Source organism: Hemitrygon akajei, chromosome 7 (genome assembly GCF_048418815.1).
Source record: "Hemitrygon akajei chromosome 7, sHemAka1.3, whole genome shotgun sequence".
Taxonomy (NCBI): Eukaryota; Metazoa; Chordata; class Chondrichthyes; order Myliobatiformes; family Dasyatidae; genus Hemitrygon; species Hemitrygon akajei.
In genome coordinates this window covers 66796427-66823409 of record NC_133130.1, presented here as the reverse complement: position 1 = coordinate 66823409, position 26983 = coordinate 66796427, and the positions used below count along the sequence as shown (strand labels likewise).

General features: G+C 41.5%; 1 protein-coding gene across 1 annotated transcript in view; it reads left to right on the top strand.

Moving 5' to 3' along the window:
* The window catches only part of LOC140730127 (uncharacterized), a 153234-nt gene that overhangs the window by 71579 nt on the left and 54672 nt on the right, over nt 1-26983 (top strand). Inside the window, exon 8 of the mRNA XM_073050261.1 lies at nt 21131-21226. Within this exon, the coding sequence (XP_072906362.1) occupies nt 21131-21226 (96 nt within the window). The remainder of the gene's footprint in view (nt 1-21130; nt 21227-26983) is intronic.

Genomic DNA, 26983 nt, shown 5'->3' with positions numbered 1-26983 from the left:
AGCTGGAGAGTAATTCTACCATCATCCAAGTGGTTGCTATGTACACGTGAGTCCTGACGATCCATTTCAGCAGGATGTTTGCTGGGAGAGTGAATCACAGCTGGTCCCGTAAGCTTTTATTGTTCACTTGCGCATTTACAGGCAGAAGCTATTTGCATGAATCGCTGGATATTGAATAAGGAATGGGAATTTGTGGAAAAATCAGAACCCCCCCCCCACCCCCAAACTCCAGTGGATAATGATGAAAGCAGGAGGTTCTATTCCTGCTGGATAACAGTTAAGTGTAGGAAGCCTGTTTTTATTTTTTCTGTCTCCTGCCTCTAGGAATGTGACAGCAACCGCAGAGATCATGGCACCTTGTCGGACTACTGACCATATGAGCCCTGTGTTTATTATTTCTCGCAAACATTGATGTTGGTCAGGAAAAGCTATCCTTTGAGATGCACAAATATTTACTATACAGTACATCATTATACTTCCTTACCTTAGAAAATGTTCTGGTTTACACAGAAATATAAATGGATTTGCTAAAAGAAAATTTTCAAAATGTGCCAGTGATTCCAGCTCAGATATGTGGCAAACACTGAGGATGATGCTAATTGATTGAATCAGGACACTGGGTTGCAGAATGAACAGACATGGCAGATGGGAATTAATGTATAAAGTGTGAGCGGATGGATTCTAACTGAAGGGATGAGGTCAGGCAGTACATATTCTAAAGACTGTGCAAGAACAGGGGAACCTCAAGGCTCCTGTGAATAGATCTTTGAAAGTGGCAGAATGCATTGAGGGATAAGTTAAGAAAGCATATGGGATCTCGTGCTATGTAAATAAAGGTACTGTGTACAAAAGCAGGGAAGCTATGCTGAACCTTTTTACAGCTCTGGTTAGGGTACAAGCTGAGTATATACTTTAGGAAGGATATGAAGGTTCGTGAGAGAATGCACGGGAAGTTTACCTGGTTAGTTTCAAGGATGATAGTTGTTAAATGCAGGGTTAGACTGGGAAAACTGCTGTTGCTCTCCTTGCAGCAAAAGAGGATAGAGGAGTAAACAGGATTATGACAGGTTAGATAAGATATACAAAAGAAAAGCTGTTCCCTTTAGCTGTTGGTGTAAGGATTAGAAAACACAGATTTAGGGTTTTGGACAAGTGATATGGGAGGATGTGAGAATGAACATTTTCACACAGTGAGCACTAATGACCTGCAATTCACTGCCAGCAAGATATTGTTGCATGATTTACTTGGATTGACATATTATTTCTGGTACTGAAAACATGTTGTCCTACAGCAGCAATATCGAGCCCTATGGCCTCTGAGGGAGGGGAAACTAAGAAATCAGCTGAATGTAATTTGAAACTATTTCACGTAATCCTCATGCAAATATGAATTGTAGGTGCCTTAGTACAACGTTTTTCAATTCCCCAAACATATATTAGTTAGCTACATACATTTGCTAGTGCTTCCATCTGGGTAACAATACCACCTTATGTTCCATCTGGGTAACAATACCATCTTATATTCCAAATGGGTAACAACACCACCTTATGTTCCGTCTGGGTAACAATACCACCTTATGTTCCATCTGGGTAACAATACCACCTTATAGTCCATCTGGGTAACACCACCACCTTATGTTCCATCTGGGTAACACCACCACCTTATATTCCATCTGGGTAACAATACCACCTTATAGTCCATCTGGGTAACAACACCACCTTATAGTCCATCTGGGCCACAATACCACCTTATATTCCATTTGAGTAACAACAACATCTTATTTTGCACCTGGGTAGCTACACCTTATATTCTGTCTGGGTAGCCACAACACCTCATAAACACGAGAAAATCTGCAGATGCTGGACGCAGCATCTCAGTGTTGCAACACCTCATATTCCGTCTGGCTAGCCTGACGGCATGAATATTTTTTTCCCTCCAGTAAAATAAATTTTCCCTCCTCCCCTCATCTCCTATTCCCCACTCTGGCCTGTTACCTCTTCTCATCTGCCCTTCCTCCTTCCCTTTCTCCCATAGTCCACTCTTCTCTTCAGATTCCTTCATCTCCAGCCCTTTACCTTTGCCAGCTACTTGCCTTCACCTATCACCTTCTAGCTATCTTTCTTCTCCCCCTGCCACCTTTTTATGCTGGTGACTTTCCCCTTCCTTTCCAGTCCTGAAGAAGGGTCCTGGTCAGAAACACCGACTGTTTGTTCATTTCCATGGACGGTGCCTGACTGCTGAGTTCCCCAGCATTCTGTCAACGTTGCTCTACACAATCGTGCACTCTGTGCGTGCTGGTGCCAGAGCAGACACCGCGGAGAAAACAAAGAGACCTTTGGTTTCCTTTTGCAAAATGGATGAATGAATGGCTTCAACCTAAATAATGGAAGTTTTAAAGGAAAATAAAAGATGGTAATAACAGGGATTTCATGCTCTCTGTAAATCATTTTTGCAAGGAATAATAGATATTTTTAAAGGTCCATTATTGGATAGAATGTACAGTATATCTGCAATAAATTGCAGGTTGCTTTTTGCAAGCTAAAGCAATTCTCACTCACCAATACTGTATTTATTTTTCAAATATTATCTTTATTTTTAAAAATGCATGAATAAATCTTCAATTTTCCAATTTACACATTTTATCATAATTTCTTAAGAACTTGTAACCTTTTCTTCAATTGTTTCTGGTACTGAGGGAAGTGAAGCTTATTTGGTGAGAAAAGCAAGTTGAGGAATGGCTGATAGAAGTTACGCCAGCTCCAGGTTACTCTCAGCTTCGGTGCTCTTGTGTACAGGCCAGCAGCTGTGCCCTGGATGAAGAACTGGAGAGGGTTGGGCGCTTCACACAGCAGTGTGACTTAAACATCAGTCTTCCAACACGCTAGACGTGGCAATATTTCTTAACCCTGTTTGTCAGGAGATTGCTGAAGGCAGTTAAAGGTTTAATTTGCAGGGCACATTCTTTCTTTGGGTACTGCATCATCTGGAAGAAAATTACTGAACATCTTGTGATAGTAGACTCATCACTCTTGTTTTTTCCTGCATGCTATGTACTTGTTCTGGAACTTATTCTGAAACAGCATCTCTCTAAATGTAAATTATACTTAATAAATTGTTATATTCATAATTTTTCTATTAATAGAATAAAACTGGCAGATTTTTTCCTTTTTAGTGTTTGATTTGCTCAGAAATGATACATCTTAACCTCTTAAACCTATCTTGCTTTATGTGATTTCTACATTAACCTGATTTTTTCTTATTGTAATTATTTACATATATCTATATTTTTCTCTTTTAAATTTAAAAGTGAAAAACTTTTTTCCCTGCAATTCTCTTTGTATTGACTTTTTTCTGTAATTGCTTAGTTAGGAATAATATTGTAATGAAATTAATCCATATATTCATAGGACTGCAATATGAAGCAGTGATGATCCATGTGCAACACATTCTGATCTGTAATGGGGAATATGATAAGGATGAGTTAACTCGCTGACTCCATGATTAAATTTTTTAATCGACATATAACTTTGCACAACATAATTCAGAAAGATCTGTCTGAATAATTTGAACAACTTATAAATGAAGATTTCGATTTTAACTTTTTTACCTAAGGAGAGTTGAATTGCATACTCCTTTTTAAGCAACCTCTTGGGATCAAGGATAGTCCGAGGTGATTAACGAGGGAAACGTAGGATCCACAGACTGATTGGAACAGCAGACACTTGACAGAGTGAATGGGTAGTTTTGGAGTTGATACATGCCTTCTGCATCTTTGTGTATCAGATTCAAGATTATCAGTGGACCTGAATGCCCCTTCTTCATTGTCGTGGGCCAGCCATTCCCATGGAAGTGGGGATGTTGAACCCTTTCAAGGAGATTTTGAGAGGGTCCTTATACAGCAGTCCACTGGTGGTATTCCCATGACCCAAAACTCTCATATTCTTCAGCTAAACAAACTCTTTGGTCTCTAGGGGGAATTAATGGAAGTGCCCAAGCAGGAGTCAGGCCTGTGGCTTAATTTGGCAAATGTGACAGTTTAGAATGGAAGGAACTGAATAAAACTTTCTTGATTCTCTTGTGTGGTGGTGCATAGCCATTTCAATTAGTGGGGCAATTTATCCAAATGGTTTTGACAGCAAAAAACTTCAATATCAAAGTTCAAAGTATGTTTATTATCAAAGTATGCATACATTATACGATCTTGAGATTTGTCTCTTAACAGATAGCCACGAAACTGATAACCCAAAATACCCTCTATATATAGTGCCTATAAAAAGTATTCACCCCGATTGGAAGTTTTCACATTTTATTGTTTTATGGCATTAAATCACAGTGGATTTAATTTGGCTTTTTTGACACTAATCAACAGGGCAGGACTTCTTCTTGTCAAAGTGAAAATAAACCTCTACAAAGTGATCTAAATGAATTACAAATATAAAACACAAAATAATTGTTTTTCATCCCCTTTAATATGAAACACCAGATCATCACTGGTGTAGCCAATTGGCTTTAGAAGTCACATAATTAGTCAAATGGAGATCACTGTGTTAGTCAAAGTGTATCAATTGATTGTAGTAAAAATGCACACGTATTTGGAACCTACTGGTAGTCAGTATCCTACACCACGAAGACAAAAGAACCCTCCAAGCAGCTCCACAAAAAATTTATTGAAAAGCACAAGTCAGGAGATGGATACAAGAAAATTTCCAAGTCACTGAATATCCCTTGGAGTACAGTTAAGTCAATCATCAAGAAATGGAAAGAATATGGCACAGCTGTAAGTCTGTCTAGAGCAGACCATCCTCAAAAACTGAGTGACTGTGCAAGAAGGGGACTAGTGAGGGAGACTACCAAGAGACCTATGACAATTCTGCAGGAGTTACAAGCTTCAGTGGCTGAGATGAAAGAGGCCGCACATACAACAACTGTTGCCCGGGTGCTTCACCAGTCACAGCTTTATGGGAGAGTGGCAAAGAGAAAGCCACGGTTGAAAAAAGCTCACATGAAATCTTTGCTAGAATTTGCCAGAAGGCATGTGGGAGAATCTGAAGTCAGCTGAAAGAAGGTTCTATGGTCTGATGAAACCAAATTTAAGCTTTTTGACGATCAGACTAAACGCTATTTGGCATAAGAAAACACCGCACATCATCAAAAACGCCATCTGAACCATGAAGCATGGTGGTAGGTGTGTGATTTTGTGGAGATGTTTCATAGCAGCAGGCCCTGGAAGGCTCGTAAAGATAGAAGGTAAAGTGGATGCAGCAAAACACAGGGAAATCCTAGAGGAAAACCTGATGCAGTCTGCAAGAGAATTTCAACTTGGAAGAAGATTTGTTTTCCAGCAAAACAATGACCCCAAGCATAAAGCCAAAACTACACAGGAATGGCTTAAAAAACAATAAAGTTAATGTCCTGTAGTGGCCAAGTCAGAGTACAGATCTCAATCCAATTGAGAATTTGTGGCTGGATTTGAAAAGGGCTGTTCACTCATGATCCCCATGCAATGCTGACAGAGCTGGAACAGTTTTTTTAATGAAGAATGGGGAAAAATTGTAGTGTCCAGATGTGCAAAGCAGATAGAGACCTATCCACACAGACTCAAGGCTGTAATTGCTGCCAAAGGTGCAACTGTTAAATACTGAATTGAAGGGGTTGAGTAATTATGCAATCAATTATTTTGTATTTAATAATTGTAATAAATTTAGACTAATTTCTATAAATTTATTTTCACTTTGACCAAAAGAGACTTTTCAAAAAGGTCAAATTAAATCCACTGTGATCAATGTTGTAAAACAATAAAACATGAAAACTTCTGGGGGAAATACTTTTTATAGGCACTTGTATATATAAAGAAGACTGTCTAACACCCAATGTGCAGAGAATAAAAGTTGCAGATGCATTCCATCTTATCTGAAACTAAAGCCAAGTTACACAAGAGGCCAGGCACCATCTCCAGAGAGAGATGCAGAGCTAATAGGTAGATGACATTCCATCAAACTTTTGTCTCTTTATTTCAGATTTTGACAACCTGCCGTGTTTTGGTTTTATGTTACCCTTTATGTATGTGGACTCTGAGGTCTAAAAGTCTGTGGCATTCATCATTTGAGCTCAGTTATCAAGCATGCCATTCTGATTTTTTTCTCAAAGAGTGGAGTCAAGTTTGAAGGGGACATAAATTGAATTGTCAGTCACCCCCTTGTAGAGGCAATGTTCTGCCTCATCCCCTGAGCACAGTAACAAAGGATCAGTGAATTCAGCCATTCCGGTTGGAAAACACAAGCAAGAGGCAGGTAATAGAGGATCAGGGTTCTCAAATGCACCTGTGTGGCATCAGAGGGATACTTCACATTTGAGCTTCCCGTGCATTTTAGCTGCAGGCCTTCATCGCTCAGCAGTTGACAAATGTGGTCAGAGTGTCACAAAGAGAATTTCCCAATTACTTATCATAAGTGTATGGAAATTGAAGTTATAGAACATAGAACAGACAGTACAGGAACAAGTCCTTCGGCCCATAATGTTGTGCCAAACCAATTAAAGTAGTAATCAAAGAGCCATCTAAACTGATCTCTTCTGACTACATAATATCCATATCCTTCAATTTTCCTCACATTCATGTGCCTATCTAAATGTCTCTTAAAAGTCCCTAATGTATCTGCCTCGACCCCACCCCACCCCAGGCAGCACATTCCAGGACCCCACCGCCCTCTGTGTAAAAGTTGTGCTTCTCACATCTCCTTTGAAATTACACCCTCTCACCTTAAACGCTTGCCCTTTGGTATTAGACATTTCAACCTTGGGAAAAAGATACTGTCTACGCTACTCATAATCTTATAAACCTTTATCAGATCTCCGCTCAGCCTTCGGCACTCCAGAGAAAATAACCCAAGTTTGTCCAACCTCTAGGCAGCATCCTGGTAAACCTCATCTGCACCCTCTCCAAAACCTCAACGTCCTTCGCATAATGAGGTGACCAGCACTGTACGCAATACTTACATAGGGCAGTTTTGGAAAACCATTTGCAGGATTTTAGTCCTTCCAGCTATGCAATCTCACAGCACAATTTAGCCATGAAGTTAAGGAGCTGAAGGCAACAGAAAACCCAGGAACAAATTCATCCTCAGTGGGTTAGCCTTTTCAATGATGCACAGAGTAAAGGAGGGGGCTCTCCTGGTAACTTGATTGATCATATAATGGTTAGTGCAGTAAGTTGCTTAACAATATGTTAAATTCATTTTCCTGCAGGATTTCATTGGGGATGTCCAGCACATTAGACAAAAAAAGGAATCGAGATCTGGGAATTCTTAGTACTAACTCATGCTCAGGGTATGAGAATGTGATTGGACTCATTTGGCCAAAATACTTGTAGCTGCCTGTGTTTCCAGTCTTGGGTTTGGTATCAGAGACCAGAGTATCACAGCAAAGACATTTAGGTGATTAGCAGAAAACTACCTGATTATATTTTTCAAGAGATCCCAAATGTGTCACAACCAATGAATCACTTTCTGAGGTGCATTGTTATTACACTGTTAAGTGCAACAGTAATGCACTTAATTTAAGTAATTTAACTGATAGTCAAATTGCAAACAGAGAGGGAGATGAAGAATGGTGGGGAAAGAGAATGTGAAAGTTATTGAAGACTATGCAGACCCTTGAGCTGTTTAGAATGTTTTGTGAAGGATCAAGAAGAGTAATAGATTTAAATTTCATGGGATTTTGTTGCTGCTGTGTATCTAGCTGTAAGAAATACATTTTAGATTCCATCTATTCTTGATGATTTGTCTCACCTTTGTTGCAGGCAAAGAGGGTGCTTACTGATAGAGTATTTATCATTACCTTTGTTGTTAGTCCATATATACATCCTGTCTTAAGATCTGTGATCCACCATAACCTTTAGAAGTTTGGTCAGACACAATTTGACCATTAAATCTCCTTTGAGTACTTTCAGCTGATTTTTGTAATTGCTTCCAATGCTGTGAAGATTACTGAGAATGTCACCAAACAGTGAGGGGGCCAGGCAGGCCTTTCATCCGACCTCCTGCCTAAGGTAGGCCACATGGGCCTCTGTTTACTCTGTCTGTCCCAGGACAAACAGATCTTGGCTCATTCCTTGTTACTATCAATTTAACTCGAGTCAGAGAAATAGTTCACAGGTGCATGGTGGAAAGTAACAAGGAATTTTCTCTTTAGGAGAGGAAGAACAAAAGATAAAACAGTTCATCATTGTCCTAAAGATGTTAGAGCAAATCCTAAAAATAGTAATTTTGCTAAAGCAGTCCATGGGGGTAAGCTGTTATCTGAGAACATCACTTCAATTAAAAAAGTATCAGGTCAGCTCAGTTTATGCTGTTTAACCTGGAAGTCTAGAGACCATCTTTGAGAAGTATATCTAGGGTCAAGTGTAGGGAGAGTCAGCTGGACAAGTTAGGAAGAGGAAGGGTCAAGAGAGTAATACCAATAGGGAAATTAATAGTTAGGGAATTTGAGGGAGCTCTTCTGTGAATCTCATATGTGATTTCAGGATGATGTGCTCAAGGTTCCAACATAAGAAACAATAAAATTCACTTTTTTTGTTGCATATATATTGAAACATGAAAAAATACAGTGAAATGAATTGTTTTGCTCCAATGACAAACACAGTCCAAGATGTGCTGGGGGCAGCCCGCAGCTGTCACCACACTTCTAATGCCAACATCGCACGCCCACAACTTACTAACCCAAACAATTCATCTTTGGAATGAAGGAGGAAACCAAAACACCTGGAAGGAACCCATGTGGTCACAGGACAACATACAAACTTCTTACAGACAGCATCGAGAATTGAACCCCGATCTTGCTACTGGTGTTACGCTAACATCTATACTACCATGCTGCTCCCTTGAATTGCTGCATTCCATGGACCTGTGGGTATGCTCCCAATGCAGCTGGGGAGAGAGTTGCATGAATTTGACTCATTGACCGTGAAGGAATAACAATATATTTCAAGTCAAGATGGCATGTGACTTGGAGGCAACTTCCAGGTGTCAGTGCCCCCTTGCTTTTGCTATCCTTGTCAAGGCTTTAGAAGGTGATATCTCTGTGGGTTGTTGCAATGTTTCCTTGTAGGCGATACAGACTGCTGCAACTATGTGTTGGTGATGGAGTGAGTGGACAGGGGGCTGTTATCTTCTGTCAAGCTTTTTGAGTGCTATTGAAGCTGAACTCATCCAAGTGAATGTACGATATTACTCTACACTCCTGTCTTAAGCCTTGTAGATGGCGGACAGGATTTGGGGAGGTAGGAGGTGAGTAATCCACTGGCGGATTGTGAGCCTCTTACATGCTCTTGTAGCCACATCATATATATGTTACTCGAGTTCAGTTTCTAGTCAATGGGACACCCCCGCATATGGATAACTAGGGTATTTAATGTTGGTAAAAACAATCTTGCTGAAGTTCTACTAGCATGTCAACTTCATAACCAGAGAAGAGAATATATTAGATGTGGTTTATACCAACATTCGTGCAACCGACAAGGCTGCACCTCACATTCACCTCAGATACTCAGGCCACATATCCATTTTGCTAATCCCTGCATACAGACCCCTGGTTAAACCAGTTCACAAGGAGATCAGGACCTGGCCAGAAGGTGCCACCTCAGCACTGCAGGACCGCTTTGAAAGCACGGACTGGAGTATACTCAGGGAGGCAGCTACCTATGATTATCATGTCAACGCTGGTGGATATGCAAGATCGGTGACTGGTTAGGTGGGAAAGTGCACTGAAGACATTACCATGATTAAACTAGACACTGTCGGGGCAAACAGGAAACCATGGCTGACGGCAGATCATCGCGCATTGCTTAAGGATCAGGATGATTCTAAGGTCAGCAAGAGTTGCACTGTCCCATGACAGCAGGAAGGCAAAGCATGAGTACTCACGGAAAATACACAGACATCTTTATGACACCAGGGACATGCAGCGCATGTAAGAAGATATACGAGCATAACCGATTCCAAAAGCATCAACGACAGCACATCTCCCTCCCTGATAGGCTGAATGCCTTCTATGCACAATTTGACACATTGAATGATGTGACTTCGAGGAAAACCCTCTCTCTTCTTGAGGAACAGGAACCCTGTCTGGCTACCCTGTAAACCCATGCAAAGCTGCAGGGCTGGAGAACATACCTGATCAGATGCCGAGGGACTATGTGGTCCAGCTAAGAGAAGTCTTAACAGCCATCTTTAATATCTCTCTGAAACCGTAATCTGTCCCTGCAGGCTTCATGGCTTGTGGTGCCCAAGAGAGCCATGGCAACTTGTCTAAACAATTACTGCCCAGTGGCACTGACTTCAACATTCAGTACTTTGCTTGGCTGGTAATGAATCATATAAAATCGCATGTTACAGCTACATTCCACTTCCCCTACCACTCATACCAGTCCACAGATGATGTGATAGCCTCGGCCCTCCACTCCATCCTGTCCCACCTAGAAAATGATGCCTCAAACACCAGGATGTCATTCATCAACTTCAGCTCAGCGTTTAATAAGATCATCCCTCAGAGGCTGGAGGGTAAACTGTCCTCATTGGGACGCAACACTTCTCTGTAACTGGATCTTTGACTTACTGACAGAAAGTCAGTTTGAATTGGCAGCAACGACTCAAACTCCATCATACTGACAATAAACTTGAACTTGGTAAAGTCATTGAATGTCAGGATTTTATGTAAGGATCTATTTCTTTTAGAGCGATGACCTTCCCCCCCCCCCCCAGCACTATGTATTGATCTGTTGTCTGAGCATGTGCTATTACAGTATCTATACATGCATACTGTCTCTCATTCCCATTGCAATGTGAATAGTCATCTCATGCATGCATGCTTTTATTTAATTGATATGTAGTTGTGCACAGACAGAACAAATTAGCAACGAGTACAAACCTAACTATCAGAGAATATCATGATCTGTACCAACCATAACAGGACAAAACAGTGAGAGTTAAAAAACACAAGAAAGCCGAAGGACAGGTGAGTAATAGTGAAAGACGCACTGAATTTAAAGTGAAAATAACGTATTAATGCTTCAGTTGGGAAAGTTGACAGATTTGATAGCATTTGATATCAGATTTGATAGGTTGGGAGTCGTATATTGAGAGGGTTGAGCTATATTTTAAAGCGAACAACGTGGAGGAGTGAAAGAAAGCCCCTACACTTAGCTTAATGGGCTCAAGAACGTACAGTCGCTTACGCAACTTAGTAACCCCTGAAAAGCCAGCAAGCAAGACATTCAACAAAATTGTTGCAATTTTACAAAATCACTTGAGCCTTAAACCACTGGTAATAGCTGAGAGATTTAAATTTACAGAAGGAACTAGTCAAAAGATGAAAGAATTTCTGAATACATTGCAGAACTGCGCAATTTTTCCCAGTACTGTGACTCAAAAGAGGCTACTTTCCAAAAGAGACCCAACCTTAGAACGGGCATTGATCATTGCAATATCATTGGAGACTGCAACAAAGAATGCAGCAGAACTATAGAAAAAGAGGTTAGAATGTGAAATGCACAAAATGTCCCTGAATGGTCCAAAAAGCTAAAAATGTTATCAATGTGGCAAACCCTTCCATGACACAAACGATTGTTGGTTCAAAGAAAAGGTCTGCAGAAAGACAAGGTCACATAGAGAGAGTGTGAAGGCAGACAAGAAGTACAACCGAGTGAAAAGTCCCAAACACAAAACTAAACAAATGCATAAAGTTACCGAATGTAAAACAGAATCTGACAACATAGAGTCTGACAAAGGTGAACTGTCATGCCTAGAACTGCATAGTATATCTGAAGCAGATCACAAAATCATTTGGATCACAATAGATGCATCTAGTGTAAAACTAAAGATGGAGCTGTATACAAGGTCAGCTTTGTCCATAGTTCCAGAGGCTGACAACAGACTGTTTTCTAAGATACCATTAGAGAAGAACTCAATGATGCTAAGGACCTACACAGGTGAAAAAGTGTCCCCCAAGGCAAGCTGAAGGTAAATGAGACATATGGAGGCCAAACAGAACAATTAGAGTTTTGTGCATTGAAAAGTGGAGGGCCAACACTTTTTGGATACGAATGGTTGAGAAAAATCCAACTAGAATAGCACTTAATCAAAGCTTTCAGTGTGACATCAACAGGCAACAGCAGCCCAAATGGTAGCACTAACCAGAGACTGGCACAGCTGCTTAACGCTAACAAGAAAGTGTTTGAAAAGCGATTGGTAAACTCAAAGGCATGAAGGCCAGAATTGAACTGAATGAAAAAGCACATCCAGTGCCTTACACACTATGTCCTAAAGTGGATGCTGAACTGAAGAGCTTGGAGGCATCTGGAATTCTCTCCAAGGCTAAGCAGAGTGATTGAGCCACGCCCATTGTCCCAGTGACCAAGAAAGGGAAGGCCGGAGCCATTCGTATATGCGGGGACTTCAAAGTGAGCATCAATCGTACTGTGCAGTATCCCCTGACACAAATAGAAGACATTTTTGTATCTTTGGCAGGCAGGGAGAGGTTTTCAAAGATTGACTTGTCACAAGCCTGTTTGCAAATGGAGATTGAGGAGTCAAGCAGGAAGTTCTTCACAATAAACACTCACAAGGGACAGTATAATCTTCATGTCTTTGGTGTCACATCAGCTCCAGCAATTTGGCAAAGAGAAATGGACCAAGTGCTCCAAGATATCCAAGGAACACAACGTTACCTGATGACATCATCGTGACTGGCAAAAATGTTGAAGAGCACCTCCAGAACCTTGATAAAGTGCTTACCAGGCTGAGAGAGTATGGTCTGTGCGCAAAGAGAAAGCAATGTGAGTTTTTCAAGAATTATATCTCATATTGTGGACTTGTCATTGAAAAGCATGGCTTACATAAGTCACAAGAGAAGACTGAAGCAGTGCTATAGTCACCCAAACCAGAAAATGTGTCTCAACTCAGTTCATACTTGTGCCTTGTAAATTACAACCACTGGTTTCTATCACCATTGCTACAGTGCTGCACCCATTGAATGCACTGTTGCAGACAGGAACAAAGTGAGAATGATCAGAAAGATGTGAAAAAACATTCAAGGAAACAAACAGACTAAGGACGTCCAATGAACTGCTCACACATTATGACCCGTCGCTCGCTGCCCATCAGACTGGCATATGATGTGTCCCCTTATGGCATTGGAGCCATTTTGCCACACATTATGAAAGATGGATTTGAATGCCTGATTGTGTTTGCTTCAAGATCACTGATGAGCTCAGATTGCAACTATGAACAGATCATCTGGGAGGCCTTTAGTCTGGTATGGGGAATAAAGAAGTTCCACCACTACCTCTATGGACAAAAGTTTACACTAGTGATAGATCACCAGCTCCTTGCGTACATTTTCAATCCGAGGAAGGGAATTCCAGTGATGACTGATACCTGGTTACAGTGTTGGGTACTATTTCTAGGAGCCCAGTCTTATGACATAGATTTCAAGGGTACCAAACAACACAGTAACACTGATGGCTTGTCACATCTTCCACTATTGGCAACTGAAGAAGAAACATCTTCATGCTGTGACACAGCAGAAGTTTTCCACACTGCATTAGTGGACCAGTTACAAAGGGAAACAAGAAATGACCCGACGTTGTCAAAAGTCTATGAAATCACCATGCAAGCATGGCCAGCTCGTGGTAACTTTACAGAGTTCTCAGTGAGACAAGACCAATTGTCAGTATGTCAAAGAATGTGGATGTGTGGACCTCATGTTGTGGTTCCCGATAAACTGCACACCAGAGCATTAGAAAATCTCCATGAAGAGATTGGACAGGAAATCCCTAGCACATGATTACTGAGAAGACAAGTGGACACCCAGTAGTTTAGCTACAAGAACTGGACCACTGATGTACACAGTGGATGTTGAAGATCAGACATGGAGACATCATGTGAACCAGCTAGTGGATGCTCAACTGAAGAACACACCTGAGTCAACTGCATACAACAAGATGGACACATTACAGTCATTGGACTTGCCTCTCAGTGAGGGTCATGTCACTCTCAGCAACGTGACAACAGAAGCTGAGAATGTTGTCTTAGACAAACCTGATGCCATTCCACAGGCCCAGGGGCATGATGAAAACGTTATCAATGACAGGACACCTGCCAAACCTGATGCCACTCCACAGGAAGCAGAGCACCACCCAAAAGACTGAACCTTTAGAACTGTGAAGTTAGTTATGGACAAACTCATGAGGGCGGAGCTTAGGATGATGGCGCCTAACTGTGATTCCATTGCTTGATTCTTTGGAAACAGCTCTATTTCTATCTTTAATATCCTTTTTTCCCCTTTTCAGGGTTCTTTTGAAGACCCTGACCTGGAGTTACACACTGACTTAGGTTCTTTGCAGGAATGGGACCCACTCTCAGGGCCTCGTGACCGGCCACTTTTCGAAATGCCAAGGACACGGCCTGGAAGACTTCAGGGTGCCAGATTTTCGTTGCTCTGGAGGTGGGTGGATTCAAGGCCGGTGCCGCTGCAGAAAACTGGTGTGTCGTGGGAGTACACAGAAGATCAAAAGCAATGAGCTGGCTGCCGGCTGTGTGCCCAGAGACCCGAGATTCTTGGGCACAGAGCTGGGAAAAAGCAACGCAACACACTTTTAACACCATAAATCGGCGACTTGTTTTGTTATGTCTCCCCTCTCACTGTGAAACATTATTAGGGAGAGAGAGAGAGAGCCTGTGGTATGTCAAATTACTGGGTGAACGATTAGTCTTTGGGTACTGCAAGTCTTTGTCTTTATTGATGCTTTGCTGCACACTTGAGTGCTTGATGGAGGGTGCAGATGCTTTCTTGCTGGTGGGGGAGGGGGGATCATCACTTTGTTGCTGGTGCGAGGGAGGGGAAACTGGGAGGGGCTTTGGGGCTCTAACATTTAACTGTCATTTATTCTTTGGGGCACTCCTCTGTTTTCATGGATGTTTGTGAAGAAAAACACTTTCAGGATGTATGTTGTATACATTTCTCTGACAATAAATGTTCCTATTGAAACCTATTGACTATTATTGTGAAAGCATGCTTATTTGGAATATGGGTTTACCAAAGGACAATTGAATGCTTTGTACATATACAGTTTTGTGTTGCATTACATTAAGCTAAAAGGGGAGGAAGTGTAATGTATGGATCTGTTTCTTTTAGGGCAATGACCCTCCCCCTCCCTTAACACTATGTATTGATCTGTTGTCTGCACATGTGGTGTTGTCTACACATGCACATTGTTCTCTCTCTCGCTGCAGTATGAGTATACCAGTTAAAGCCATCTCCTGCGTGCGTGCTTTTATTTAATTGATATGTAGTTGTACACAGACACAGCAAGGATTTTCACTTGTTGGATATGGTCAATGCACAGTCCTTGTTGGTATGAATTGACCTTGTGATCATGTAGCCTAGGCTTGATATTGTCCGGGATTTGCTACATTTGAATTTGGATTGCTTCATCATCTGAAGAATTATAAAAGGTGCTGAACCTTGTGGAATCATCAGCAAACATCCGTACCTCTGACATTATGACTGAAGGGATGTTTTTGATGAAGCAGCTGAAGATGGTTGGGCCTTGTCATTACTCTGATGAACTCCTGCAGAGATGTCTTGTGGTTAAGATGATTGACCTCCAACCACCACAATCATCTTCTTTTGTGCCCGGTATGGTTCAGCCAGCAGGAGGGGGCGGGGGGGGGGTTTGACTCTGGTTTATCCAGGGCTCCATGATGCCAAATTTGAGCAAATGCTGTCCTGATGTTAGATGCAGTCATTCTCTCTTCCTCTGTAGAGTTCAGCTCTTTTGTCCATGTTTAAACCAAGGCTGCAATGAGGTTAGGTGCAGCGTGACTGCTTAATGGTCTAGCTTGATGCTGGTGGTCAGTGATGTAGGCAAGAAGAGCTCCTGAATGGTTATAACATGGAGCTAGAAAACGGAAAAGGAGGACTTCAAAAGCAGTAAGGGAAGCAAAGAGGTGCTTAAAGGATAAACATCTGGGCAGGCGTCTTGAAAAGAAGGCTCCAGGTGGAAGATGTAGTTATCATTGAGGTATGGCTGACAGAAGGGTTGGAATGACAGCTCAACAGTCCTGGTAACAGGATTTGCGGATGAGGTGCAGAGTTGGGGAGTGGTGTACAAATGTGAAGGGGTTGCAATGTTTTGTAAATAAAGTTATGAGGGACATAGCAAGATCATCAGAGGGGGCCATGTGAGTGAAACTGAAGAACAACAAAAAGGTGGTTCTTACATATTCCTCCAGAAGATAAGGAGATAAAAAGCCATAACTGGAGATAATGAATAGTCATTCTTCAAGGAGAAAATGTACTCACAAGCCTAGACCTACCTCTCTCCAGACATTGAGGATTACAGAGTGTCGGATAATGGGAGAATGAAGCTTTGGAAATCCAGAAGCCAACTATAGAAAGCCTATGAAAGTTTACAGAACAGGAGGGCCGGAATTAAGGGGGAAATTAAATAGCAAAGAATATGCATTAAAGATAAAAACAAGTTAAGGACAAAGGTTATTTTCATAAATACATAAAGAGCAATGTGGGATTATTGCAAGTGAGAAACCAGATAGCCTGTGGGTGAAACTGCAAGTAATCTCTAAATAGCTACTATAATTTTGTCCTGAATAAATACAAGATGATTTGACTGAGGAAAGTGTGTGAAATATTCAGCATGATGTAAGCAGAGTAGGTAAATTATCTGAGAGTTATATATATGCACTGGAATGCATATTCACTGACCCCTGTAAGAAGATAGAGAGGTAGCTGAGATGGGTAAGTAGGAAATAGAATAATTTTCCCATTGTCCAATGAACTAAAGCTCAAGCATTGGTTATTCCTCAGCCAGTGTTAAATACATGGGTCTGGTCACCAGTTCCAGAAAGGTATGAAGGGTGCAGAGAAGATATTAGGGCTTTTTTTTCCGGGACTGGATAATTTATGAGAAAAGCTCAGTGGGCAGGGTTTTTTAAAATTTGGAAATCAGAAGCTGAGGGGAGATGTCCCAGTTTGCAGGATCTGCAATTCATCAACATCCCACTGTATGTGACCATATATAGCAAATCATATGTGCTGATGTGGATGCTGGCAGCAGTCACAGCGTCTTCATTGGCAGCAATCCACTGTAACATCTGCATCAGTTTGAAGACTATGCACCCCGTGATATTTTTCTTTGATACCGTACGTTGTGACAAATTAATAGCTATGGCATACCTTGGAAGCTAACATTTAATTACCAGAAACCAGCTGGCAGTGTCTTTTGTTACACTTCTCAATAACTATCTAACTCTACTTAGTGCGGTCACGTATCATGTTAGGAAGAGTGTGTTACTCTTGCGGATATCTGTCTAGTTGAAATTAGAAAGGGGTAAAAAAAGAGGCAGGGATTGGAAAAGGTGCCAGTGACTTGTGCTGACAACTACTTTATTGGTGTGAATTCTCACTGCCTGAATGACAAACATGCCTGACTAGTGGCAGGACATTCTATTTCAGCTCTGCAGCCCCGGCTAAGAAATTCTCCTGGTATGTGCAAGGTGAACTGCAGATGGGAGCATGCAGCTAATTTTAAGGTTCCAAATTCCCTTCAACATTTTTCTTCACTACTTCCTCCATTGCTCACCTTTTGCTGGAGTGTGGGGAGAGAGGGTGCCAGGGGTGGGGATGGAAGCTGGTGATTTATAGTCAGCCATGCTTCAACAATAGAAAGCCAAAAGGAGAGTGTAGTATAGCACACCGGTGATGTGCTGGGAACACACTAATTCCCAAAGGGAGCCTGCTGGGGTTTTTTTTAGCAAGAATATCTGATAATGATGGCAAAGTAAGGTGAGCAGGCCCCAGAAAAAGAAATAATCAGAGGTTGACCTTTGTACACACTGTAGAGAAACTTAGTACTAGGTAGACACAAGCGTTCAAATGGGTCCGTCAGCTGTCTGCCTGGTGAAGGACAGATTTTTGTAGATGGCAGAGGGGTTAGCTATGTAGCAAAGAGCCATATAAATATGAGCAGTGAAATTCTCTGCGAAATACATTATGGGATTATATACTAAGAGTTCAGAATTAGACGTGTGCACCTTGTCCTGCTGAGCATAAACCTATTCTCTGTCAGGAAGGCTGAACTAAAGCTAGCACCAGAATTCAGACTCTGAGGGAAGTAACGGAGCTGGTAATCCTCACTAGGTCAGCACCATCTACAGAGGGAGCTAATGTTTCAGGCTGATGACCTCCCATCAACACTGCTACTCCTGAATTACTGTTTCATCCATTTCTGGTCTTCATTGTTTGACTCTATGCTCAAGGTGCAGTTGATGAGTGGGAAGCTCTTAGCTGGACTCCAAAAGTAAGACAGTATTTGAGGTTAGAATGCACTTAGCATCCAAAAGGTTCTTCTGAACTATAGTGATGTATAGGAAACAGAGCAACCAGTATGGGGCACAGCAAGCTCCCACAATCAGCAGTATGAATCTGACCGTCATTCTGTTTCAGAAATGGTGAATGAGGGATAAGTATTGGCAAGGACACTGTGAATGCTCACCTTTTCTCGTTCAGGTTTTGGCATCACATATTTTACATTCACTAGGGAGATGGCGACTCAGGGTTAAGATCACACGCAAAAGGCAAAGGTGCGTATGCAGTTATTCAACTGGACCGTGGCCACAGTAGGACCCAGATGCTCCTGATCCAGGGACAGTGAGGGAAAACAAAGTCAGCTAGGTTTTCCTGCATCTAATTATTTCCTGTGTCCTTGTAGCAATTACACTGGTGACAAAAGCAGAGCACAGCTCTGACAAAAAAATATTGTCACTTGTGCACAAGAAAATTAACTTCATTCTATGAAGTGTAAGTAACACATCTTTAGCTCACCTTTCTGAGGTGCAGACCAGAGGGAAGTGGCAGAAATGTATCATTGCCTTTTTTCTCCCAATTTCCTAACTTAAATCTCTACTGATCCTTTTCCAGTTTAATCCAGTTTGGAGCTGATCTAAGAACAGGACTTTAAAGTTCTGAGGAGCTTGCTAATGATGTGATACCTCTCAGAGCAGTCTTTGAGCTATGCAGCTAACACCCAGTAATACTGCTCACTCCATTGTGGACACACTTTGGCTGGTCAGTGCAAAATGTCTGCTGGAATAGAAGCTAAGTTCAAGGTAGTTGGTAACATTTACTCACAGTTCAATGGGGCAGATAACACACGATTACAAACCTAGTATTTACGTATATGGGAAAAGTGATCTTTACAATATATCAATCAAATGCATATTCAAAAATAACGTCGTCAGTGCTCAGTAACTGAATACATTTAATACTGAAGTTGTTTTATTTTTGCACAAAGGAAATCATGAGAAGGGAATTGGGAAAGAAAGTGCTGTGGTTGAAAGTTTTCAGCAAGTACTGCAGCTGATAGAGCTGCTACTTCACAGTCTCGGCCATTCTCCCTGTGACAGTGTGGGGTGCCTCCCACATCCCAGAGACATGCTGCTTGGATCAATTAGTGCAGGTGAATTGTGGAATTTGGGAGAGTTGATGGAACATGGAAATGTTTAGGATTGGTGTAAGTGGGTGCAGAATATTTCAGCACAAACACAGTGCGCTGCAGTATCTGTTTCTGTGGAAAATGAGTCCGCGGCTCCACGATCAGCCCACTGTTCCTGAATGGCAGATGCCAAATGGTTTCTTCCTGCTCCAGGTTCCCATGACTAGTTTACATTTTCCATTCATTTCCTTTTTGCTGTTGCTTTTAAAGGAAAACAAATTTCTTGTTTACAGCAACTATTTCTTCATATATTTTGATGTTACATGGTTTTCAACTGCCTGAAATTAACAGAATTAAAAAATATGCTTGTACATTTTCCATTAACTCAAGTTTTGTGTCTCAGAGGTCGTACTTTTAGGGGTGTGAAATGTTTAAAATGCAGAACGCTTACCAACTGCTGGAACAATATCCACAGCCAACTTGCTCCTGCTAACAATATTGGTGATCGGTGCTATCACTATGGCTTGGGACCTGGATGGATATTTCTAGGAAACATCCCGTATTTCTGTATTCACTCTTTGCACCATATCAACCAATTCTGAAGCAAAATAAATCTATCCATGCTCAATTTATAACTAAGAGCACAAACTGAGTGGTGTAAGGGATTTCCATTGAGAAGGGATAACTGACGGTAAATCATATTTACATGTAGGACATTTAAATTTATTTGTAGCAAGTGTTCTTTGTGGCTGCATTGTGCAAAAGTAGACTTTATATATAAAAAAATTAACTGCTGGTTCTAATTGTTTCGAAGCTTCGGGTTCATGTGCCTCTCCTTTTTCCCCCCTTTTATTTGTATTCGTGATCATTGCAGTTGGTACTTTCCAGTAGCAACATTATGCTAGCCTCAATACTGGAAGAGTTGAGTTGTTACAGGCACTACACCAGTGAACTGGTTCAATCTTGACTTCTGGTACTGCCACTGAGGAATTTGCACATTCTCCCTGTGACCCTGTGGGTTCCTCCTGGTGCCCCATTTCCTTCTAGATCCCAAAGAGCTGTGGGTTGGCAGGTGAATTGGCCATTGTAAAAATTGTCCATAGTGCACTGGTAAATAGAAGTATGTGTGGAAGTTGTTGGGAATATGAGGGAAATAGATTACAAGAGGAATGGGACAGCTCTGTGACCTGTCATAAACTCAATGTCATAAGGAAAAATGGATCATTGACCTTGGACAAAGCAGCAAATTTGAACTCTGGTCTTGCATTCCTCACTTTGCCTAGTTTAGGGAAAGACAGATTAGGGATGTAGGTACTGGAAAGCACAGACCAGATCTGCATTTATCCACTGGACCATCAAAAGCTTTACAACCTTAAGAAACTGAAGTTCCTATAATAATGTCAGTTTTTAATCAGTGTTTCAAATGGGATTTTGAGCCTACTCTTATGTGTTTAATCTTCTTAAGAACTTAAGCTTAATTAAGGTAGTAGAGCTGTTCCAAATTGCAAAAAGTGAGATTTTGTGATTTTTACAGCATTCTCTTAAAGGGAGTTAAATGATCACAGCTTGAAGTTTAAGTTAACAAACAGTTAACCGGATTTATCATTCATTCACATTCTTTGCAGACCGAGCTTCCAAGATTGCCATCCTTGCAACATACAAACCATACCAAGAGTAAACAAAGGAAAGTGCATGAAGAATCTGAGCAAATGTTTCCCAAGGTAGGTGCCAAACCCACAGGCCCACTACCTCTATTTAGCTGTGTTTTTCAGTAGCAGATACACCGCCCAGTGTTAGAATTAATACTCCTTTTCCTCTCCAGCTAATTAATTGCTGTCACCTAAAGTGCGCAGGTGCTAGAAACTCTGCTTGCCTTGCCTTTTTATAACTCACAGGAGGGAGGTGGATGCTCATTGTGAATAAGGAACATCTAATGTTAGGCATTCCTCTCTGCGCTCATGATAGAAAGACCATTAACACGTTGCATTCTGACCCAAAGTAATACATTTGCAAAACCCAAAAGCAAACAACAGAAAATCTGAAGGGTGATGAAAAATCACTATCTTGGGCAGTTTGCAGCATCATTGAACTAAGTGAGCATTCTGGGATGGATGGATTTATTTGAGTATACTTTCTCACATGCTGCTGTCAAAGTCAACTCATTCCTTCAGAAGCTGGGTTACATTGGAGCCTGTAGAGGAGTCGGTAAACAAAGTGTGGGCCTGACTGTCAGTGTGACGGCAAGATGCATTGCTCACTGGCCAGCTACGGGTGGCTGACAGATCAGAAGTCAGCCTGGATACGTTTTGCAATCAATATACAGTGGAGATTTATAGGAGAGCCAGGCTAGAATCACCTGTCACAAAACAAATCCAAGCCTTGCATTTTTCAGCTGCCTTTACAATAAGTAAAAGCTGGAAAGAGCGAAAGAAAGCATTTGTACTGATTACTCTTGAATTGTATGCTTTGATTAAGTCATTCCACAATTGGGTGTTCAACCAGTGTTGGGCAGGCAAGGATAAGTGAACCAGAGCTGAGCCACATACCCCTTATACTTTAAATTTATCCTCTTTCAAGTAGCCTGAAGTGTTCACACCCTTTAGTGCATTCCTTTCATTAAAGCCAAAATGCTAAAATGTTATATACGCTATAGGAAAGTGATAAAGTAGCCAGCAGACCAAAATGTTTCGAAAGGTTTTGCCTGATCTATTGAGTATTTACTGGATTTCTGATTACATTTCAGATTTCCAGAATCTGCCTTTTTATTTTACTTTTACTTTAAATTGTTATTTTCTGGCATCTCCTCTCATGGTAGAGGTATCAAAAACAAGAGGGCATTGATTTAAGGTAAGAGTTAGGAGACTTAAAATGGACCTTTGGTTTATAACGGCAGTACTGAAGTCAGGCGACAGCTTACTGGTAGTTCAAAAGGCAAGAAATTCAACTAAAAACATTATTAATAACACTTTTTCTGAGGTACATTGTGGTAAATTATCACCACAAACAATGAAGCGGCGAGCAAAGGCGAAGCTGACTAGATGGATGGCCCATAGTGGCACATTGCAAACTCCGAGTCAGAGCTGGAGTTGAAGTGAGCAATTCAGAGAAGAGCTGAGCCAGAGGAGTTTTGATGCCTGTCCACCTGAACCAGGAGCAAGGTTGAATCAGCGCTGAGCCAACTTGGAAAGGTCAAGAATGGCTTTTAGCTGGGCTGTGAGACAGACCCCGAGCGTATCACTGCAGCAGGGCCTGGGCCTTAGTGTGGGACACGACCCAGTGTTTGGACGATTTAAGTGCTGGCCCAGATAGATGAGAAAGGCAGGGTTTTGGAACCAGAGGCAAGGATCAGACTGATTTTGTTCACTCTTGCAAATGTTTACTATATTCTCTGTGGCGCTTTGTGTTTGTGAGCTTCGCAATGATTTGCCCCACTATATGATGAACTGAGACCGAGGCTACGGGCCTACTCCAGCTGCTCTGGGATTCGGGTCCATGGACTCAATTTGGTTTTGAATGCTGTTGAATGCTGTTGTTTGCATGATTTGTGGTTTTTTTTCTCTTTCTACATGCATTGGGTGTTTGTTTTTAATTGGGTTCTTTCAGGTTTCTTGCTTTGTGGCTGCCTGTAAGCAGACAAATATCAAGGTTGTAATATCTACACATACTTTGAAAATAAATATACTACTTTGAACTTTTGCACTTTGAAGGATTTACTCAAAGAGTGGTTGATATCTGGAATTGAGGAGGTGACAGAGTCAGATACAATTACGACATTTAAGAGGCATTTCGAATTTTGAATTTAAAATTAAATTCGATCTTACATCCATCTCAAAACGTGAGGGAGTAAAACTCTTTGCATTATGACTCTTTTGCATGGCTTGCAGAAAGAAGCTGTCCCGTATCCTGTATGCCCTGGCTTTAATCCTGTGGTAACATTTGCCAGATGGAAGCAGCTGAAACAGTTTATGGTTGGGGTGACTGGTGTCCCCGATGACCTTCCAGGCCTTTTTTCTGCACTTGCTGATATAAATGTCCTCAGTGCAGGGAGGTTCACATCCACAGATGCACTGGGCTGTCCGTACCACTCTCCGCAGTGCCCAGCGATCAAGGTTGGTGCACTGCACCCATACCAGCCGGTCAGTATGCTCTCAATGGTGAACCCTGTAGAAGGCCTTGAGGATTTGGGGGCCCATACCAAACTTACCAGTTGCCTGAGGTAGAAGAGATGCTGTTGTGCTTTTCTTTTACCACAAAGCCGTGTGTACAGTCCAAGTGAGATTATCGATGACAAAGAGACAAGACAGAGAATGATATGGTCCTAATGCAGGCAAATGGAATTAGTGTAGATGGCAACGATCGGCATGGAGTTGATGGGCATCCTCATTTCCAACCATCTTAAGCACTGTATGTGGCTTTTCTGACTCCCAATGCCTTTACCTCTGTTACTCGTGAGGCATTTTTCAAATCCAGCTGCACTCAGAAATTGAATAATCAGGGAATGCACCACAGACCAAAGCCAGTCCATACTGGGTTCAAGCCAGGGAGAATGTTACATCCACACTCTTCTCAACTCTCAGCCTTTCCTACTGCAGTGCAACACCTCACCTTCAACGAGCTTCCCATCGGAATGAGTGTAATTTTTCTCTTGTGCCATTGAACCTTAAACGAATATTTATCCATTGTGACTTGTGCATTATTTATTTGAATGCTTGGCATTACCTCTCCACTGTCACACCTTTTAAAGCATCAGGCACCCTTTAATGCATTTCCCCGATCCACCCCCTGATGACCTGCAACCCATAACTTCATTGTTTCGTTTTCCCTATCAGAAGGTGTCAGTTTCAAACTTGATCTAAAATTCCATCTTATTGTGGTCTTTGAGCTCTTTTACAACAAAGTTATCAATTGACCTTTTCGCACAAAACTAGATCTACGTAGCCTGCTTCCTAGTCAGTTACTCGACATTGATGTTAATTTGGTTGGGCCAACCTGAATGCAGATTAAAGCCCCTCATGTTTGCTTTACAACCCTTTAATTTCACCAGTTACACCAGGCCCTACATCAGAACTAGTATTCTGTAGGTTATAAACAAGAGAGTATGGGCAGCTTATCTTTATTTTGAAGGATCTGCATTGTGACATTTAAATTCTCTTCTGTTGAGCTTTGATCATCTTCCTCTTTGATCAGTTTCCATTTACTGTGCATCGTACCCCTGGCATGAGGGCAGGAATACAGCCTTGCTCTTGGCCTTTGCCAGCTGGAACAGCAATGAAGAGGCCCGTCAGGTCCCCCACTTTACCTCGTGCAGCTTGCCTTTCTTCTGTGTGACTGACATTTCCGTGACGCGCGACTGAGGCTGTGCTTTCACTGGTAGTCTGCAACATATTCATTCGTTATGCAATTTAGATAGCATGAGCTACCAGTCAATTATAATTTGGTGTTTTCTCTAACTGAAACTGCAGCCCAGCCATGTCCCCAGCTCTGTCTGTATTGAATCTGCGAGCGCACGACGAAAGCCCTTTGAAAGCAATGATTGCTTCAACGCCATCTAACGTAGGGATAATTTCAGACTGCATTTGCTGCTTTGAATTCTGTCTCAGCTATCTTAAAAGGAACAGATGAGTTTAACCTTGCAATCTGAAAATGTTGGTAGGGATAAGCATTGTCATTAAACTAGTTTAATGTGAAGGCCAGCACCTACCTCTGCCTCCTTGTGATGGCACGGGGCATTTTCTGAATGTGAAGGTCTCATCTTCAAACAAGCTGCCATTGTCAAATGCTCAGTGGGAGAGGTAGAGAACAGAAGACTTATCAAAAAATACTGACACCTTCCCATGATGATTCACTGTAATTTTATGGGCTGCGAGGAGGCAACTTTGACACCAATCATTTAAAGAGCAGCCAACAGCTGCAGAATGGGGAGGGGGTTGGGGTGAAGTGGGTGGTGGTGGAAACAGGAAAGTGAGCTGGGGAGGAAGAAAAGATCATGAAGATTCACTTTTACCTTTGATGTTTACAATAGGCTGAGTCTTTTCTACTTCCTTTTTGTAATTAGCTGTTTTAGGTACTTTGACAACCTGACCACCTACTTAAACAACATTCCTCCAAAAATTCTTTCCTATTTACTTTTTTTCTAATTATTACTTTTGCAGTTGAAGAGCTATAAGGTTAAGATTAGGATTTCAGTTTTTGCACTGTGTGTTGTGAAATATTTCTAGGACCAAAACGTTTGTTTCCTTTACCCACAGCAGCAGTGTGTTTGTAAGGTGATTATGTATTTTTCAGGGTAAGAACTAAAGCAGAAAAAGAGGTTTCCTGTTGAGAAAGATTGAGATATTTTCATTCGAGCCCTTGCTCCATTTGAATATTGTCAACCTGCAAGGAGTACATGTGCAGAGGAACAAAGTGAAGCTCACTGCAGCCTCTGTGAAGAACTTGGAAAGGAGCACAATCCAAATGTTTTGCAGATACAGTGTTTAAAATGAAGCATTAATATGGTCGATATACTGTAAGGGAATATACTGATTTATTTGGTGTAGTGAATGAAGATAAAAACAATTGTATTTACATTTGGGAAATTTCCCAAAAATATAAATTTCCAATATGCAAGGGTTCACCAATTCTGGTAGACAAGAGAGTCAACCACATTGAAGAATATTCTTGCCTTCTGAATGTAAGATGTTTTATAGATTGAGGGTCAGTAGGTTAAAGTCCAAAGTTCAAAGTAAAATTTATTATCAGAGTACATACATTTCACCACATACAACTCTGAGATTCTTTTCCTGTGGACATACTTAGCAAATCTATAGAACAGTAACTGTAAACAGGATCAATGTGCAAATGCAAATATAAATAAATAACAATAAGTAATTAGCATGAAGTAACAAGGTAAAGAGTTCTTAAAGTGAGACTGTTGGCTGTGGGAACACCAGAACTAGAATGAGTGTAGTTATCCCCTTTTGTTCAAGAGCCTGATGGTTGAGGGGTAGTAACAGTTTCTGAACCTGGTGGTGTGAGTCCTGAGGTACGTACCATCAAAGTGGTTTTAGTATTGTTAAACTGTAGTGATTAGAGTTGAGTCAGTTTCTTCAAGAAACAAATGGTTGAAGGAAAGTAGCTGTTCTTGAACGTGGTGGTGTGGGTCTCCTGGGTTGTCTATTCCCTGCCCAATGGTAACTATGAAAAGACGACATTGGTGGATGGTGGGAGTCTTTGATGATCGACGTTGCCTTCTTGAGGCAGTGCCTCCTGCAGATACAACCAGAGAGGGGAGGGATGAGCCCATGATGTACTTAACACAAGGTTTGTGCGCTGCTCTTTTAAGAATCGATTGACATGCTTCATTATGAATAACAGCTTTGCTCTACGGAGCTGACAGGAGCCAGAGTTGTTCAAATACATTCAAGACAATATTCAAGTGCTGCTGATGATACTCAGATGTGCGTATTGTTCCCCAAACCAGCCCCTGAGAGTACAAG